The sequence below is a fragment of the Accipiter gentilis genome, chromosome 10 (genome assembly GCF_929443795.1).
Source record: "Accipiter gentilis chromosome 10, bAccGen1.1, whole genome shotgun sequence".
NCBI lineage: Eukaryota > Metazoa > Chordata > Aves > Accipitriformes > Accipitridae > Astur > Astur gentilis.
Window position 1 is genome coordinate 29419744 of NC_064889.1, and position 14900 is coordinate 29434643.

Sequence of the window (14900 nt, forward strand, 5' to 3'; positions counted from 1 at the left end):
TGGGTCAAAGCAAATTAGCATCAAAGCAACCCATTTTAGTGGAAAACCATATGATAGTTAACAGCCCTGACGGGAACCGGGCGCTGGCCCCGTTGCCCCTACCCGCAGGTCCAGCGCAGGCTCCTCCTGACCCACATCCATCCCTCAGTGACCTGACCTGCTCCCAAAACACCTCACAAGCAAGTATCACATCCCACTGTGCCTCTTCTCAGACTTTGGTGGGCACCGTGCTTGGGCTACGTGGTGTGAATATACCATGAGCAATAGCCCCTACTGTGTTGACGACACCCCTGTGAGCACCAAGGATGCTGTCTCCCAGCAGCAATGAAGCTAATGTCCTTTCTGCAGGCTGATAAGTTTGCCTGCGAAAGGGATTTAATCATATTTCCCTGGTTTCTGTTCCAGGAGAAAGACGTAATGAAGAGCGTGATGGAAGTGGCGCCTGTGCAATCCCCACAGCAGGAAAGCAGGAGGAAAGGGAGACGGGGAGCAGGGGAGGTGGCCAGAGAGCTCACAGTAAAGTCCCATCCCTTGTCATTTGGTTAGCGGGCACCCGTCTGCTGCGGGAGAGCCTGGCCGAACCTGGGTGGCACCCACTGTCCTGCGACAGCCACCAAATCCCTGTCTGTCCTGGCCAAGCTGCTGCTGGAGCACAAGCCTTCATCCTCTGCAGGACACCATTCCCCAAAAACCAGGAGGCACCAGGCTCTCCGCTCTCTGGTTTATTCCTGTGCAAGTGTAAATAATCACTTGGGCACTAAGAAGCAACGAAGGAGTAAATTCCCAAGCAGCAGGGCTTTGCTGCAATGCCATGCCTGGGCAACTGTGCAGCATCCCTCTCCTCCCCATGCCCGCGCAGATTTGGCTGCTGCCGCCTGGCACACTGCCGTGCCCCTGAAGCCACTCACCCAGGGAAGGGCAGCTCTGCTCCACCTGCCATCTGCTTACCTGGCTCAGCGGTGCCTGTCCTGCTGCGTCGCATATGGCATCGGAGCTGCCCCTTTTTGGATGGGTAACGAGTGATGCTGCTGCTCGGGGCTGTGCAGGTGGCTCCCGCGGAGGGTCCGGCTCCTGGCTCCCTCCTGCTTCCACTCTGCAGGGATCCCTCCCTGCCTCGCCTGTCGCCAGAGGGGATACAGATGCCAGGGGTTAAATCCTCTGGGAGAGGGGAGCTGGCCAACATACAGACATGGCCAGAGTCCCTTGTCCCAAAGCCCCCAGGGCCAGTCGTATGGGTGCGCAGGGCACACCGAGCCCGGGTGGAGGGAAGGGGCAGGGAGCCCTGAGCCCAAAACCCAGGACCTGTTACCTATTACAGAAGCACAGAGGACAGTGTTTGTACTTTCAGCCAGAAAGCCCCCGGCAGAATTTCTCCCTGTCCCCAGGGAACATGCTGTCCCGTCTGCAGGGACACGGTGACGGTGCCAGGTCACCAGCCCGGTTCCCGGGGTCCATCTCTTCCAGACGTGCTTGGGAGGGTGTGAGCATCGCACTCAGTTGCATCAAGTGCAAGTGCTATTTTTTCCCCTTCTTGGAATTAACATATTTTAATGAGGTTTATAGATGAGGTAAATACATACACTCACAGAGCAAAGGAACGGTGTGCCCTGGATAAGGATGTGGTGTGTTTGCAAGGTGGCAGAGGAGAAGGTGGGGGGGGGGGGGGGGGATTTTTTTCTCCTCTCCATAATTATTGCAGGAACGGTGAACAGCAGGATGGGAAGGTTTCAGGGCAGTGAAGCTGTTCTAAGAAATCCCATTTATTTTACATCCTTTAAATGATTTTCATAACAACTCACTAACATCCCCGCTGGGATGGCCACCTTACTAACAGGGAAAATGGGAGACGTAAGGCTCAGCTAATTTTGCATGTGCACAGCACAAGATTTGCCGTCTCCAAACATTGTTTAAAAATAGAGCCATGTTTACCGAGAACTGGGAGCAGGACTCTGGTCCTGTTAGGAGCAAGGGTTCAGGGAGAGCAGCGGGCTCCTTTTCTGGAGTGATTCAGAGCACAGAATTGCACCCTTTGTCCAAAATCCAGACCCACTACAAGCAGCACAAACTGATGCCCTCTGCTGCAGCCAGCCTTGCTCTCCAGGGAATTACAGGGAGGGATTAATGTTGTGTAATTAAGCAAGCGGAGGCCGTATGGAAAGCGCCTGGTGCGGCTGTAAATCCACCACAGCCACCCCTCGCTCCTCATGCCCGGCCACGGCTGACATACATTGCCAGGCGGCAGGAGGAAGTGGGGGAAGATTAAAAATTGAAATGCTATAGGAAATTTTAATCATATTTTTTGGTTCAATCACAAACATGGCGCTTGAGATCATTTCCCACGGTGGTGATGAATTTCCACCCATTGGTGATTCATGCGGCTGATTTGATTTACGGTGCGGCGGCAGGGGGGTACATGTACTCACAGACCAGGACCATGCTCTGTCAGTGTGTGTCTCTGGCCAAATATTAATAGATATTTGGGCTGTCTTCACACCCGGCTCTCTCAGGCTGAGTGACCTTCAGGGCATGCCCGCCTTTGATGTGCATTGCTTTGGAGTAGAATTGATCCTGCAGGCACTTCAAACACAGTCTGCCTTCGTTTGCCTCCTGTGCAAACTCTGATTAATGGGCAAAATGTCTGTCTCTCTTTTTTTCCTGACCACTGAAGGAATCAAAACAAAGGCTGGCAGCCCTGATTAACCATTACCCTTTGCACGGTTGTTCCCAGCGCGAGGATCATGCTCTGCTCTCCTTTGCCACCACCATGCAGGTCATCTGCTGTTGTCGCTCTGTTAAAATTAAAACCATGGTAGACTAGAAGCAAACTTTTGATGACATTTATTGAATGCAAATAGGAATTGCTTCATTTTCCTGTTTGAATTATGTCTTTCTGCTTGGGAAGACAGGACACAGGACTACCTGCCTGCCCCTTGCACTTGCAGTATGACCCATCCCCAGGGTCCCGGAGACCTGTGAGATGTTTCATGGACCAGGAGAAATGTGCTGGCACTGGAGAAAGCCTCGTCCTCCTCATGGGATGAGCAAGCCATGGAAAACCGGACCAAGCTGCTTGGTTTAACTGCACCATGTAGGTGGATGAAGGAAGGACCCGACATGTCTCTGGCGCTGAACCCCCAGAGGGTGCAGGGTTGGGCCCACAGGTATCTCAAAGCCCAACGCCCTGCTTAGTGCCCACGCTGCCAGGCTGATCACCAGGAGCTAAAGGCACAACGCCCTGATGTTATCCATCTCCAACAAGCATCCACCATGGCAGGTGGCTCAGCCGAGGACCTCAGCTGAGACACGCAGGTGAGGACTAACAGCATGAGAATGGTGAGCAGATAAATGAGGGCTGCTCCACCACTTTGCCTGCCTCACACCAAAGAAAGCCCTGGGACATTTTTATTATGGAGACGAATCAAACTGTGCCTCTCCCGCAGGCTGGGGCAGGTCTGGGTTGGTCAGTGGTGTAAAACTGGATTTTCTTGAGGGATCCCACAGCAAACCCCAGAAACGACCCCCCAGGAAGTGTGAAAGGCACTTTAGCATCATGCTGCCGTGGAGCTACATCCCAGAGAGAGGAGATGACAGAGATGACAAATGACACTTGCCCTATAATTACGGCCAGACTCCGATGCAGTGAGTACTGCTGCATTATTAAGAGCAACCAAAAATACTCCCAGCTTAGTCATTAGCTGGCCTGGGCTACGCAGTGAGCGGCCGCTGGAGCTGTCTCACCCCCATGCTTGCAGAGGGGAAAGGGGGAGAGATTAAAACGGTTTGCAGCTATTTTTACGCATCCTTTGTTTCGTACGGTCGAGGTCCCGGGGTGAGCAGAGCACCTCCAGAGGCTTTGGGCTACTGACAGGGGAAAATTGCATTAGGATAATATTAATTGCCTTAGCATAAGTGTAACAGCTTACTCTAAGCCAGCAGAGCTGAAGCAAAGCACGAGATCAGGGGGACCCGCAGGTGTAGCTTTGCTTCATACCCAAGGTGGGATCCTGAAAAATGGCTTCAATGCGAAGGGTGTGAGGAGGAGGGCACGGAGGTAGGGTGGGCTTCGCAAAGCCCAGGTTGAAGCCTCACACGGTGTAACAGCTACCCTTTGGTGCTGCCACAAAGGCTGTGTTTGAAAGCCTGTGGACCACTAGTGTCCAGAAATGCTGACATCTTCATTAACTAATGACGTGGATGATGGGGCAGGGTGCACCCTCAGCAAGTTGGCAGAGGACACCAAACTGGGAGCAGTGGCTGGTGCACCAGAGGGTCGTGCTGCCATCCAGAGGGACCTGGACAGGCTGGAGAAATGGGCTGAGAGAGACCTCGTGAAGTTCAGCAAGGGGAAAGGCCAAGTTCTGCCCTTGGGTAGGAACAGCCCCAGGCACCAGGACATGCTGGGGCCACCCAGCTGGAAAACAGGTTGGCAGAGGTGGCCCTGGGGATCCTGGAGGAGACCGAGCTGACTGTGGGCCAGCAATGCACTCACTCTCACAGCAAAGAAGACCACCAGCTTCCTAAGCTGCATCAGGCAGAGCATTGCCAGCACGTCAAGGAGCAGATTCTCCCCCTCTGCTCAGCACTGGTGTGTCGTGTGCCACATTGGGCTCCCTGATACAAGAGAGATATGGACATGGTGAAGTCAGTTCAGCAAAGGCTAAGGGCCTGGAGCATCTCTCCGATGAGGAGAGGCTGAGAGAGCTGGGATGGTTCAGCCTGGAGAGGAGAGGGTTCAGGGAGATCTTATCCATGTGGATAAATGCTTGATGGAGAGGGGTAAAGGAGACAGGGCCAGATGCTTCTCCAAGGTGACAAGAGGCAATGGGCATAAATTGAAATATAGGAAATTCTCCTTAAACATAAGAAAATGCTATTTTACTGTGAGGATGCTCAAACATGGGAAGAGATTGCTCAGAGAGGTTGTGGAGTCTCCATCCTTGGAGATATTCAAAGCTCAACTAGACACGGCCTGGAGCAGCCTCCTCCCACTGGTCCTGCTGGACCAGGAGGTTGGAGGAGATGACCTCCAGAGGCGCCTCCAGCCCTGGCAACTCGGTGTTTCTGTGTCTGTGAGCCCCTAGTCAGACCCTATTCCTGGCCATGCCATGCCATGCCGTGGCTCTGCTCTCCATCCTCCTCCCCTTGACGTGGGACATGTCCTGACCCTTGCCAAGGTTTTCTGACATCGACTACAGAGAAGTGCTAGCTGAGAGACAGGAACAACCATTATGATTTCCTCCGGCAGATCTTCCTAGATCTAATAACCCAAACAGTTTATTGACTTTAGTTAACTGGAGTAATCTTCTCTCGCTTCTGCACTGCCATGTTTGCCTTGCAGCTTTTCCAAATACATGTCTACCCATGAGCATCATTTCTCCTAACTCATTAAACCTGCCCTTCTGATATATTCTGGGTCTGATCCAGCAACATGATCATTTAATTGAGCAATGCTTTTCCCCATCCCTTGCAGAGCCGCAGTGTGGCAGGCAGGAGCTGGGCTCCATCCTGGCACTGGGACCAGGCATGGCCAGGACCAGACGTCCCCCCTGTGCCCTAGGAGCGTCCAGACAAAACGGGGCAGGCAGGGGCTGCTCTGCCCCCTGAATGCTTTTACATGTTATTTCTGCATGAGTTTAGCCCCAAAACATGACTTTGAATTAAAATCCAAATACCCTGGCAATCTCTAAATGGATTTTTAATTTTTTTAGAAGTCAAAATATTGTCCCTTTTTTTGTTCATGTCACATGGGTCTTTCCATGTGGGTTTTTAGCTGACCCTTCCCTCCTATTTTAGTTTTTGGGGCAGAAAGGTCTCACCAACTGCTCCTGAAGGGATCCCAAAGCCTTGCAGCAGCCTGCTTCTCTACAGACCCTTGCTCTCCAAAAGCCCTTATAAGAAAATCAGCAGAAAGACAGACAAAAAGTACCAATGGTTTTGGGTCCATATGAAGCAGTTTGGGCTCACTTTAGGTCCCAGCCCCACAAAGTGCCAAAGCAGCTGCACCAAAGCCCATCTGTGCTCTTCCCTCCTGAGCTGTCTTCAGGCAAAGTGGTGTTCAGCTACTAAAAGATTAGTCGACAGCTTCTACCTTTCCCTTTTTTTTCTGCACACTTGACAAGAGATACTACACGGACACTACATTTTGGGTCTTTTGGTTTGATTTATTCTCTAGATTATGAAGAGAAACTTGAAGAAAAAAATTCCATCAAGCAGTTCAAGAATAACTCCTGGGAGTTATTTCTTGTTAAACTTCTTGTCTGGTGATCTGGACTCACAAATTCCAGGGTGATTAGTTTGTTTTCTCTATTTTGTTAATAAAATGTGATATAATAATGCTTTTTTCATTGCATTGGAGACATTCACCTTTCAAAAAACCTGCTGTAGCAATGAGTGTTGCACTGAAATGCTATTGGTGTCCAGGCAGGCGGCCATGGGCTCTGCCTGAGCTCGCCCACAGAGGGAATTTTCCATCGGGTTTAAACTTTGCAGTTCAAATTAATCCCCACGGCTGTTTCTTTTCCTGTTGTTTGAGTGATTCCTTTGTATTGTTTGGCTGCCATGGAAAAGAACGGTGTCAGTCACCGAGAGGCTGTTCCCCCCCCTGCCAAAATCCCAGTCACTACATCACCTCCCCAGGCAAAGTTCCCCACTTGCAAGCACCCAAGCCAAGAATTCAGAGCAAACTGTGGGAAGAGCAAGGATGGGATGGGATGGGACAGGGTAAACAAGTGAGTCACAGCAGCCTCCTGGCCTCAGCCCCAGTGGGTCCCAGCTACGGGGCTCGTGGCACTGCCGCGGGGCTGCCCATCCAGCCACCATGACCCTCTCCCCCCCAAAACCCCTTTTACTGAGTGCATTTGCAGTGTTGGTCGAGGCAGGAGCCCCCTCTGGCCCCCAGCAGCATGGGGCATGGGGGGAAAAAAGTAAAAATATTGAAACAGAGCAGTCCCAGGGCTGCAGGAGGTTCATTGCCAGTCACTTTTTGGTGATTTGAGAGAGATTTGGTGCGTACGTGTAAGGAATTGCACCTCAGCCACAGGAAAGCAACCCCCAGAGCCTGGCTGGGACAAGCCTGGCTGGCAGTGCTGAGCCTCCCTGGCCCGACACCTGTGAACTGCCCTACTATGTGGCCAAAAAAGGGTGCAAGTGCAGAGGTCCTGGCTGTTTCTATCAGCCCTGCCCAAATGCAATCCTGGCTCCCGGCCATTCATCCTGTGGCTGGATGCCGGGAGATGCTCTGGTCTGGGTGGGCGTTATAATTCAGGCTCCTCTCAGCAAATACCATTTAATGCCCTCTGCTAAGGGTCTCCTTCCACTGCAGGGACTAGCATGAAATCAAACCTCTTCTCTCTTTTCCTCCAGCCCTCTCCTCCAGGAGAAATCGCATCCTTTGCTGGGAACTGGCTTGGGACCAGGTCGCTCAGCCAAGGCTGCGAGTGCTCTTGACCAGAGGCGTGGTGGCTGAGGCAGTGCCAGATGTGCTCATGCGCAGCCAGATGTACTGGTGCGCAGAGCGAGATGCTCAAAAACATCAGAGGAGCCCTGAAGAGTCTGGAGGAGCCCAGGGAAGAGTTAACCCCACACCTGCAACAACCGCAACACATTGGGTTGACGTTCCTTCAAAACCCAAGCAGAACACCAAATTAATTCAGAAAAAAAATGTGGGTTTCCTATTTTCTGATCCATTTTCCATCAGAAAGGAGTTTGATCACCCAACAGGTACCTGACCAGCCGCACATGCCCCACTCCCAGGCTCACTCAGTTTCTGTTTACAAGAATGTTCCCTCCTGGGTCACTGCACTGGTAAACAAGGCAACAACAAAACAAGCAATGACCTGACGGTGACATGCGAGGTTTTGCCAGGATGGTGACAACTTCTTCCATCACATACCACCGAAAGGGAGCACTGAGCAAAAAGTGACTTAGCAACGTAGGAAGGGGAGAGCCGCTGTCTCCCCCAGCATGCCTGTGGGGGTTTGCAATGCTTCCAGCACCCTATGTCAGCTCTTTGAGAGCCGTGTTACAACACACTGGGGCCAGGTATGTGCTTGGCTGGGAGAAACCAGTGTTTGTGTCACTGACCGCCTGGGGATTGCGAGGGATGCAGGGGATGACCCTGGGGATGTAGGAAGGGCTCTGCCTATATAAAGCACAAGGAAGGGCAGAGGCAGCATGTTTCGGCTCCTCTCTGCTCACTGTTCAGTTGTGATTTTCTCCCTGGAGGAGGAAATTCTTGATTTTTTTTCCCTGCTAGGCAGCATGGGCAAGAATGGATCCTGGACCGGCTGGGGTGCTTGTTAACCTGTTCCTCCTCTCCATCCTGTGGTTCCTGTTCTGGAGAAGCAATAAGAAGAGAAGCCAACTGCCTCCTGGACCAGCCCCATGGCCCATTCTGGGCAACCTATGGCAAAAGGACGTCCTGCCCCTCTACAGGACCTACGAGAAGGTAAGAGAGGAGCTGGCGGTGCCAGACCCACTCCCAGCCCCGGCAGGAGAGAAAGCATGAATGTCCCATGTCAAAATAAAAGGGGAATCGTGCAGGTGGCTCTTTTCCTACCTTTCTTTTCTCTTTTTCCCCTCCCTCTTCTTTTGCTTTGCCAGAATTGCCTAAACCCCTGATACTGGTAGCATAATCAATACTGTTATTGAAGTCTTTCTTCTCCTGTAATGGACGCATGGCAGTGACAGTAACCCCTCTCCAGGCTGCAGCACTGCTGCCATCCAGAGCTGCTTCCCAGAGAAGAGAAGATGCTGCAGAGGTGCATGTAGGAAAGAGCAGCGTGGTTTAAGTGAAGGCAGATGTGCAGGCAGGCTATATTGGGTTTAAGTGGCAAGGTTTTGGTAGCGGGAGGGGTTACAGGAGTGGCTTCTGGGAGAAGCTTCTAGAAGCTTCCCCTGTGTCTGACAGAGCCAATACCAGCCAGCTCTAAGATGGACCCACCACCACCCAAGGCCGAGCCCATCAGCGATAATGGTAGCGCCTCTGGCAGAACATATTTAAGAAGGAAAAAAAGTTGCGGGACACACAGAAACAGCAGTCAGAGAGAGGAGTGAGAACATGTAAGAGAAACAACCCTGCAGACCCCCAGGTCAGTGAAGAAGGAGGGGGAGGAGATGCTCCAGGTGCTGGAGCAGAGATTCCTCTGCAGCCCGTGGTGAAGACCCTGGTGAGGCAGGCTGTCCCTCTGCAGTCCAGGGAGGTCCACGGTGGAGCAGATCTCCACCTGCAGCCCGTGGAGGACGCCACGCCGGAGCACATGCACGCCCGAAGGAGGCTGTGACCCTGCGGGAAGCCCGCACTAGAGCAGGCTCCTGGCAGGACCTGCGGATCTGTGGAGAGAGGAGCCCACGGAGCAAGTTTTCTGGCAGGACTTGTGACCCCGTGGGGGACCCACGCTGGAGCAGTGTGCTCCTGAAGGACTGCACGCCGTGGAAAGGACCCATGCTGGAGCAGTTCGTGAAGGACTGCAGCCCATGGGAAGGACCCACATTGGAGAAGTTTGTGAAGGACTGTCTCCCGTGGGAGGGACCCCACAGTGGAGCAGGGGAAGAGTGTGATGAGTCCTCCCCCTGAGGAGGATGAAGTGGCAGAGACAACGTGTTATGAACTGACCGTAACCCCCATTCCCCGTCCCCCTGTGCCACTGCAGGGGGTAGGTAGAGAAACTGGCAGTGAAGCTGTGCCTAGGAAGAAGGGAGGCGTGGAAGGAAGGTATTTTGAGATTTGGTTTTATTTCTTATTACCCTACTCTGGTTTATTGGTAATAAATTAAGTTAATTTTCCCCAAGTTGAGCCTGTTTTGCCCATGACAGTAATTGGCTGAGTGATCTCTACTGTCCTTATCTTGACCCATGAGCCCTTTGTTATATTTTCTCTCCCCTGTCCAGCTGAGGCAGGGGAGTGATAGAATGGCTTTGGCAGGCACCTGGCATCTAGCCAGGGTCAACACACCACATGCTTTGAACACCCAAAGTGGCATTGGGATCAGAAATGCCCCAGAGAGAGGGCTGGGATGGGAGCTGGGCAAGGACGCTGGCTTCGAGGGAGGCATTTCCCCTCCTTGCCTGTGCACTCAACAGCACTGCGGCCACAAGACCTAATTTAAAATTAAATGAACAGTTGGGGGGTGGGACCTTCATTCCCCACAGCTTTCCCATCCTTCCCCCAGCTCAGCAGCAGGCATGGCCCCATCTTCACCGTCTGACTGGTGCTGAAGCCAGTGGTGCTCTGTGGGTATGAGGTGGTGAAAGATGCTCTGCGGGTATGAGGTGGTGAAGGATGCTCTGCTGGGCCCCTCTGAGGAGTTTGGAGGGAGACCTGAAATACCCCTTCTGGTGCAGCTGTCGAAAGTCTATGGTAGGTGTCTGGAGTTCTTTTAGAAACTATTGCTCTCTGGGTGAGCCGAATGTTCCCAACTGCAGCTGGCCATGCTCGAGTTCAGTGAAGGACTCAACACCCAAGACTTCACACACCCATTTCCCACTCGGCAAGTCCCTCCAACTATTAAGGCTCTTGTCCAAGGACAGTATTAATTCCAGTTAGTCAGTTCCAGATTTGTTCTGAGTTTATGTAAAGATCCTCAGCCTTTCAAGGACACTGTGCGCACACCAGGGTCATTCCCTGGCTTATTGCCCTATTGTTCCTCGGCTGGGCTCAGAGCAGGGTCCCTGTTCCTGGGGAGGAGTGGCAGGGTGGGCAGGTGAGTGGTCTCCACTGCCTCCCTCCAGGTTTTGTCTCCAGCAATGAGCAGAAGTTGCAGGAGCTGTGGAGGTTCACGCTCAGCACCCTGCAGGACTTTGGGATGGGAAAGAACTCCATGTCACAGTGGGTGCAGCAGGAGGCCCAGCAGTTGGTGGAACTACTAGTAAAACTCAAAGATGACATGGGTCCTGTCCACCCTGGCCCCTGCGGCAGGCAGAGGGCACACAACAGCCTCACAGGATACTTGTGGTCCCCAGAGCTGTTTGCAATGGCTGGTATGGATGATCCTTGTAGAAAAAGAGCTTAGACCTAGCCCCATCCCAGCCGGAGAGAGCTGCAGGGATGTGGTATGGTCGCGGCTTAAAGGTCAGGGTGGGAGATCCTGCTCCTGAACTGGTGCAGGAGGTGGCAACCACTGAGGAACATTTCATGCCAAAAGAACAGAAATAGGAAACTAAACTGCATGGCATTAAGAATTCACAAATGAGATACTGCCTTGGTGACACGGGGTTATCAGGGTGATGTCCTCCTCTCCAACAAAACTGAGCTGTGGTCAGTGCCACCACCTCTTCTAGGGCTTCCTGAATATAAGAGGAGATGGAAGCTCGGTCGTACGCTGGCTCCTCTGTCTCCAATGTGTGGTGCTGGTGAGGGGTTTGTTGCTGCAGGGAGATGCTCTGCAGCCCCCCAATCCTCAGGGCACATCAGCAGGAGCCCAAAGCACCTGGAGATGCCTCTGCTTTCCTCAGTCCCAAGCACTGGGGAGGGGTTTAGGAGCAGGACGGTAGATGTAGCAGCCCACAGCTCAGGACGGCTCTTTGCTTTGGCTGTTAGACCTGGCAGATTCAACCAGGGCTTAGAGTTTAAAGGACAGGGGCTCGAAGGGATAGGAAGGGTGTTTTCTGTGTTAAAGCAGATAAATAACTGTTGACTTTTTGATGCCTTTCTTGCCTCTTCTGTGGCTGCAGGAAATGCCTTTGAGCTGATGACAGTGTTCAGACATGCAGTTGCCAATGTGATTTGCTCTGTTGTCTTCGGGAGCCATTACAGCTACAGCGACAAGGCCTTTCTGGAACTACTGAAAGTGATTGGGAATTACATCAGCTTCTTCCTCTCCCTGATTGCCATGGTAGGCGTCCTTGCTGTGCTCAGCACCCTCATGCACTCAGGTGGTTGAGGGATGCTCCTTGGCTTTGGGTCACTCCTTGGCTTTGATGGGACAGCATGGCTTTGAGAGAAGGTGCAGGAGGCTCTGTCCAGGCACCTGAGCCCTCCTGTGCCTCCTCCATGTGCAGGTCTACAACACCTTCCCCTACATCATGCACCTACATCATGCACCACCTCCCAGGGCCACACAAGAAAGTCCTAGCCGAGTGTGAGAAGCTGAAGGACTACATCCAAGAAAGAGTTGAGCTTCACAAGCTGACGCTGGATCCCAGCTGTTCCTGGGACTACATTGACTGTTTCCTTATGAAAGCGGATGTCCTGATTTCAGCTGGGATAGAGTTAACTGTCTTCCTAGTAGCTGGTACAGTGCTATGTTTTGAGTTCAGTATGCAAAGAATGTTGATAACACTGATGTTTTCAGTTGGTGCTCAGTATTGTTTAGACTAAAGTCAAGGATCTTTCAGCTTCTCATGCCCAGCCAGGGCACAAGAAGTCGGCACAGGACACAACCAGGGCACCTGACCCAAACTGGCCAACGGTGTATTCCATACCATGGGACATCACATCTACTACAGGAACTGAGAAGTGGGGGCAGGGAATCGCTGCTCGGGGACTGGCGGGGTGTCGGTTGGCGGGTGGTGAGCTATTGCCCTGCACATCATTTGTACATTCTAATCCTTTTACTACTACTGTTGTCATTTTATTAGTGTTATCATTATCATTGTTAGTTTCTTCTTGTCTGTTCTATTAAACCGTTCTTATCTCAACCCAGGAGTTTTACTTTTTTTTCCCGATTTTCTCCCCCATCCCACTGGATGGGGGGGAAGTGAGTGAGTGGCTGCGTGGTGCTTAGTTGCTGGCTGGGGTTAAACCACAACAGCGGAGAAGGTAGAGGTGGTGCAAAGGGGCGCAAGGGCTACCCTCCAGAACTGGCTGCAGCCTGGAAAATCACCCAGATGATACTGAATTCCCTCCCCACTGCATCCTTGCAGGAGAAGAGCAGCCTGGAGAACATGTACAGCAATGAAGACTTGGTCATGTCAGTATTCAACCTCTTTGGTGCCAGAACAGTGACTACTAGCAACGTCGTGGTCTTCTTTCTCTTGATCTTGGCAAAATACCCCCATATTCAAGGTAAGGGCAGCAAAATGCGACTGCTTCCTGTGCCTGAGGAGGTCATGGTGCAGCAAAGGTGCAGACAGACAGTCCCAGTCCTGGAGGGCCCATTTGCAGGAGACCAAAATCATCCTGCATATGTCACCCAAGGGTGAGAGCTATTAGACGCAGATTCACACAGGCCAGAGGGATCCAGCTACCTGCTCCCTTTTCTCCATCCCTGCCTGTGCAGATGGCCCCAGACCGGCCTATGAGAGATGCTTTGAAACTTCCTGATTTGGGGAGGTATGCGGACAGACACCCTATTTCTGGTCTCTACAAGAGGTTGTGCTGGGTTGCTCCCTCTCTGCTAGATCATCCTTTGGCTCTAGGTTAGGTGCCCATGGAGGCCAGTAAGAAATTAGGGGGGATTTGGCACAGCAAGCACTGCAGCTCCACACCTGCCTTTTCCCAGCCAAGGTCCAAGAGGAGATTGATGTGCTCCCAGGTCGGAGGACAAGCTGAGGATGCCGTACACCAACGTGGTGATCCACGAGCTGCAGCGCTTCCGCAAGACCCACATGGAGAACTTCCCGCGGATGGCAACACAAGACGTCGTGTTCAGGGACCACACCATCCCCAAGGTAGAAATTGTGACCCTGGAGACTCTGTGTCCCTGAGGGGAGGGGTGGCAGGGGGGTTTGAATGAGATTTGCCTTTGCCCCCAGACTGTTTGCTCACTCCTGAAGGTCCCAGGCCTTTCCCAATCCTCGGTGGGAGGAGATGGCGATAAACCTTTTAGCAGAGGAGTAGAGGGAGGGGAATGCTGCTGCCAGTTCTGCCCACACACCCGTGTCCCTTGCCTGTCCTGCAAAACACCTCTTTCCCCCAGGAACATGTGCAGGGTTGCTGGGGCTGGGCACCCCCTCATTTGCTGAGAGATTAAGAGTGCTTCTGCAATAAAAATAACTGTGATAACTGGATGCTGGTGTTTATAAGAACATTCACAGTGCCTCTTGATGTAAGGGCGGTGATGCTCAGGCTTCCCTGCCCTTCACAGGTGGTGTGCGAGCCAGCCACAACCAAGGTGACAAGCACCTAATACTTCTGCTTCCCTGCTTTGCCCCCTCTGTGTACCCTCCAGCATTACAGAAAGTCTGCGACTGCAAGTCATGCTCGCTCCCATCCCCGCATCCCATTGCACAGGGATGAAGCCCTTGTGAACAACCTTTAGGCCATCAAAATGTTAGAAAATGATGTGCAGGGGGAAATGTGCTATAGGAGAGGGGTGCCGTCCTTGGGAAGCGAGAAGTATTTTGTCACCAAAGTCACTGCTTCCTTCTCAGGGTGCTCAGTATGCCTTCTGCACTTGCGCTGCTTTAACCACCCCTGCATGAAGAGGAATTTACTTGCTAGCCCCCAGGTATGCTCCAGCCTTTATTCCAAAATATTGGGACTTTAGAGAAAAGGGTTTTTTCTTTAAATACCTGTGCAAGGGAAAAATGACCCAGACACATGCCCACCCTGCCCAGTCTCATTGATGGCTTGGGCTCCTCCTTCCACCAGCAGGCAGCTGAATGGGTCTCCAGGTCTTGGAAAACCAGTATGTTTCCCATTGCATCCAGTGCTTCCCAGTGCAAACCTTCCAGATATGGGACTTCAGTTCCATGTCTGTTCCTGGGGTGTCTTCATCTTTCCCAGGTTTCTGTGTGTCCCAGGACAGATTGAGCCAGGAAAACATTCAGTTTGTTTTAGCTGATTTGCCTCCACAGTTTTAATCTTCAAATGAATCTTACGCATCTCAGGAATTTATTGCTTGCTTCAAAACACTAATCCCCAGGGTTCTGACCGTGGGGAGGGCTCCCCAGGCAGGCAGCCTTGCCTGCCCCAGGGACAGGCAGAGCCACCTGAGCTCCAGCAAAATTATTCCAGCTGG

The 14900-nt window shown here is 52.3% G+C and overlaps 1 protein-coding gene across 1 annotated transcript; it reads left to right on the forward strand.

The window, feature by feature from the left end:
* The first annotated feature begins 7846 nt into the window (after positions 1–7846).
* LOC126043766 (cytochrome P450 2C5-like) lies at positions 7847–13644 on the forward strand. The gene is given in 12 exon segments (XM_049812601.1): positions 7847–7917; positions 8269–8446; positions 10170–10220; positions 10252–10357; positions 10729–10887; positions 11671–11831; positions 11998–12015; positions 12017–12184; positions 12755–12757; positions 12862–13003; positions 13440–13460; positions 13463–13644. Coding segments are annotated over 12 exon segments (1260 nt in total).
* Positions 13645–14900: the final 1256 nt, after the last annotated feature.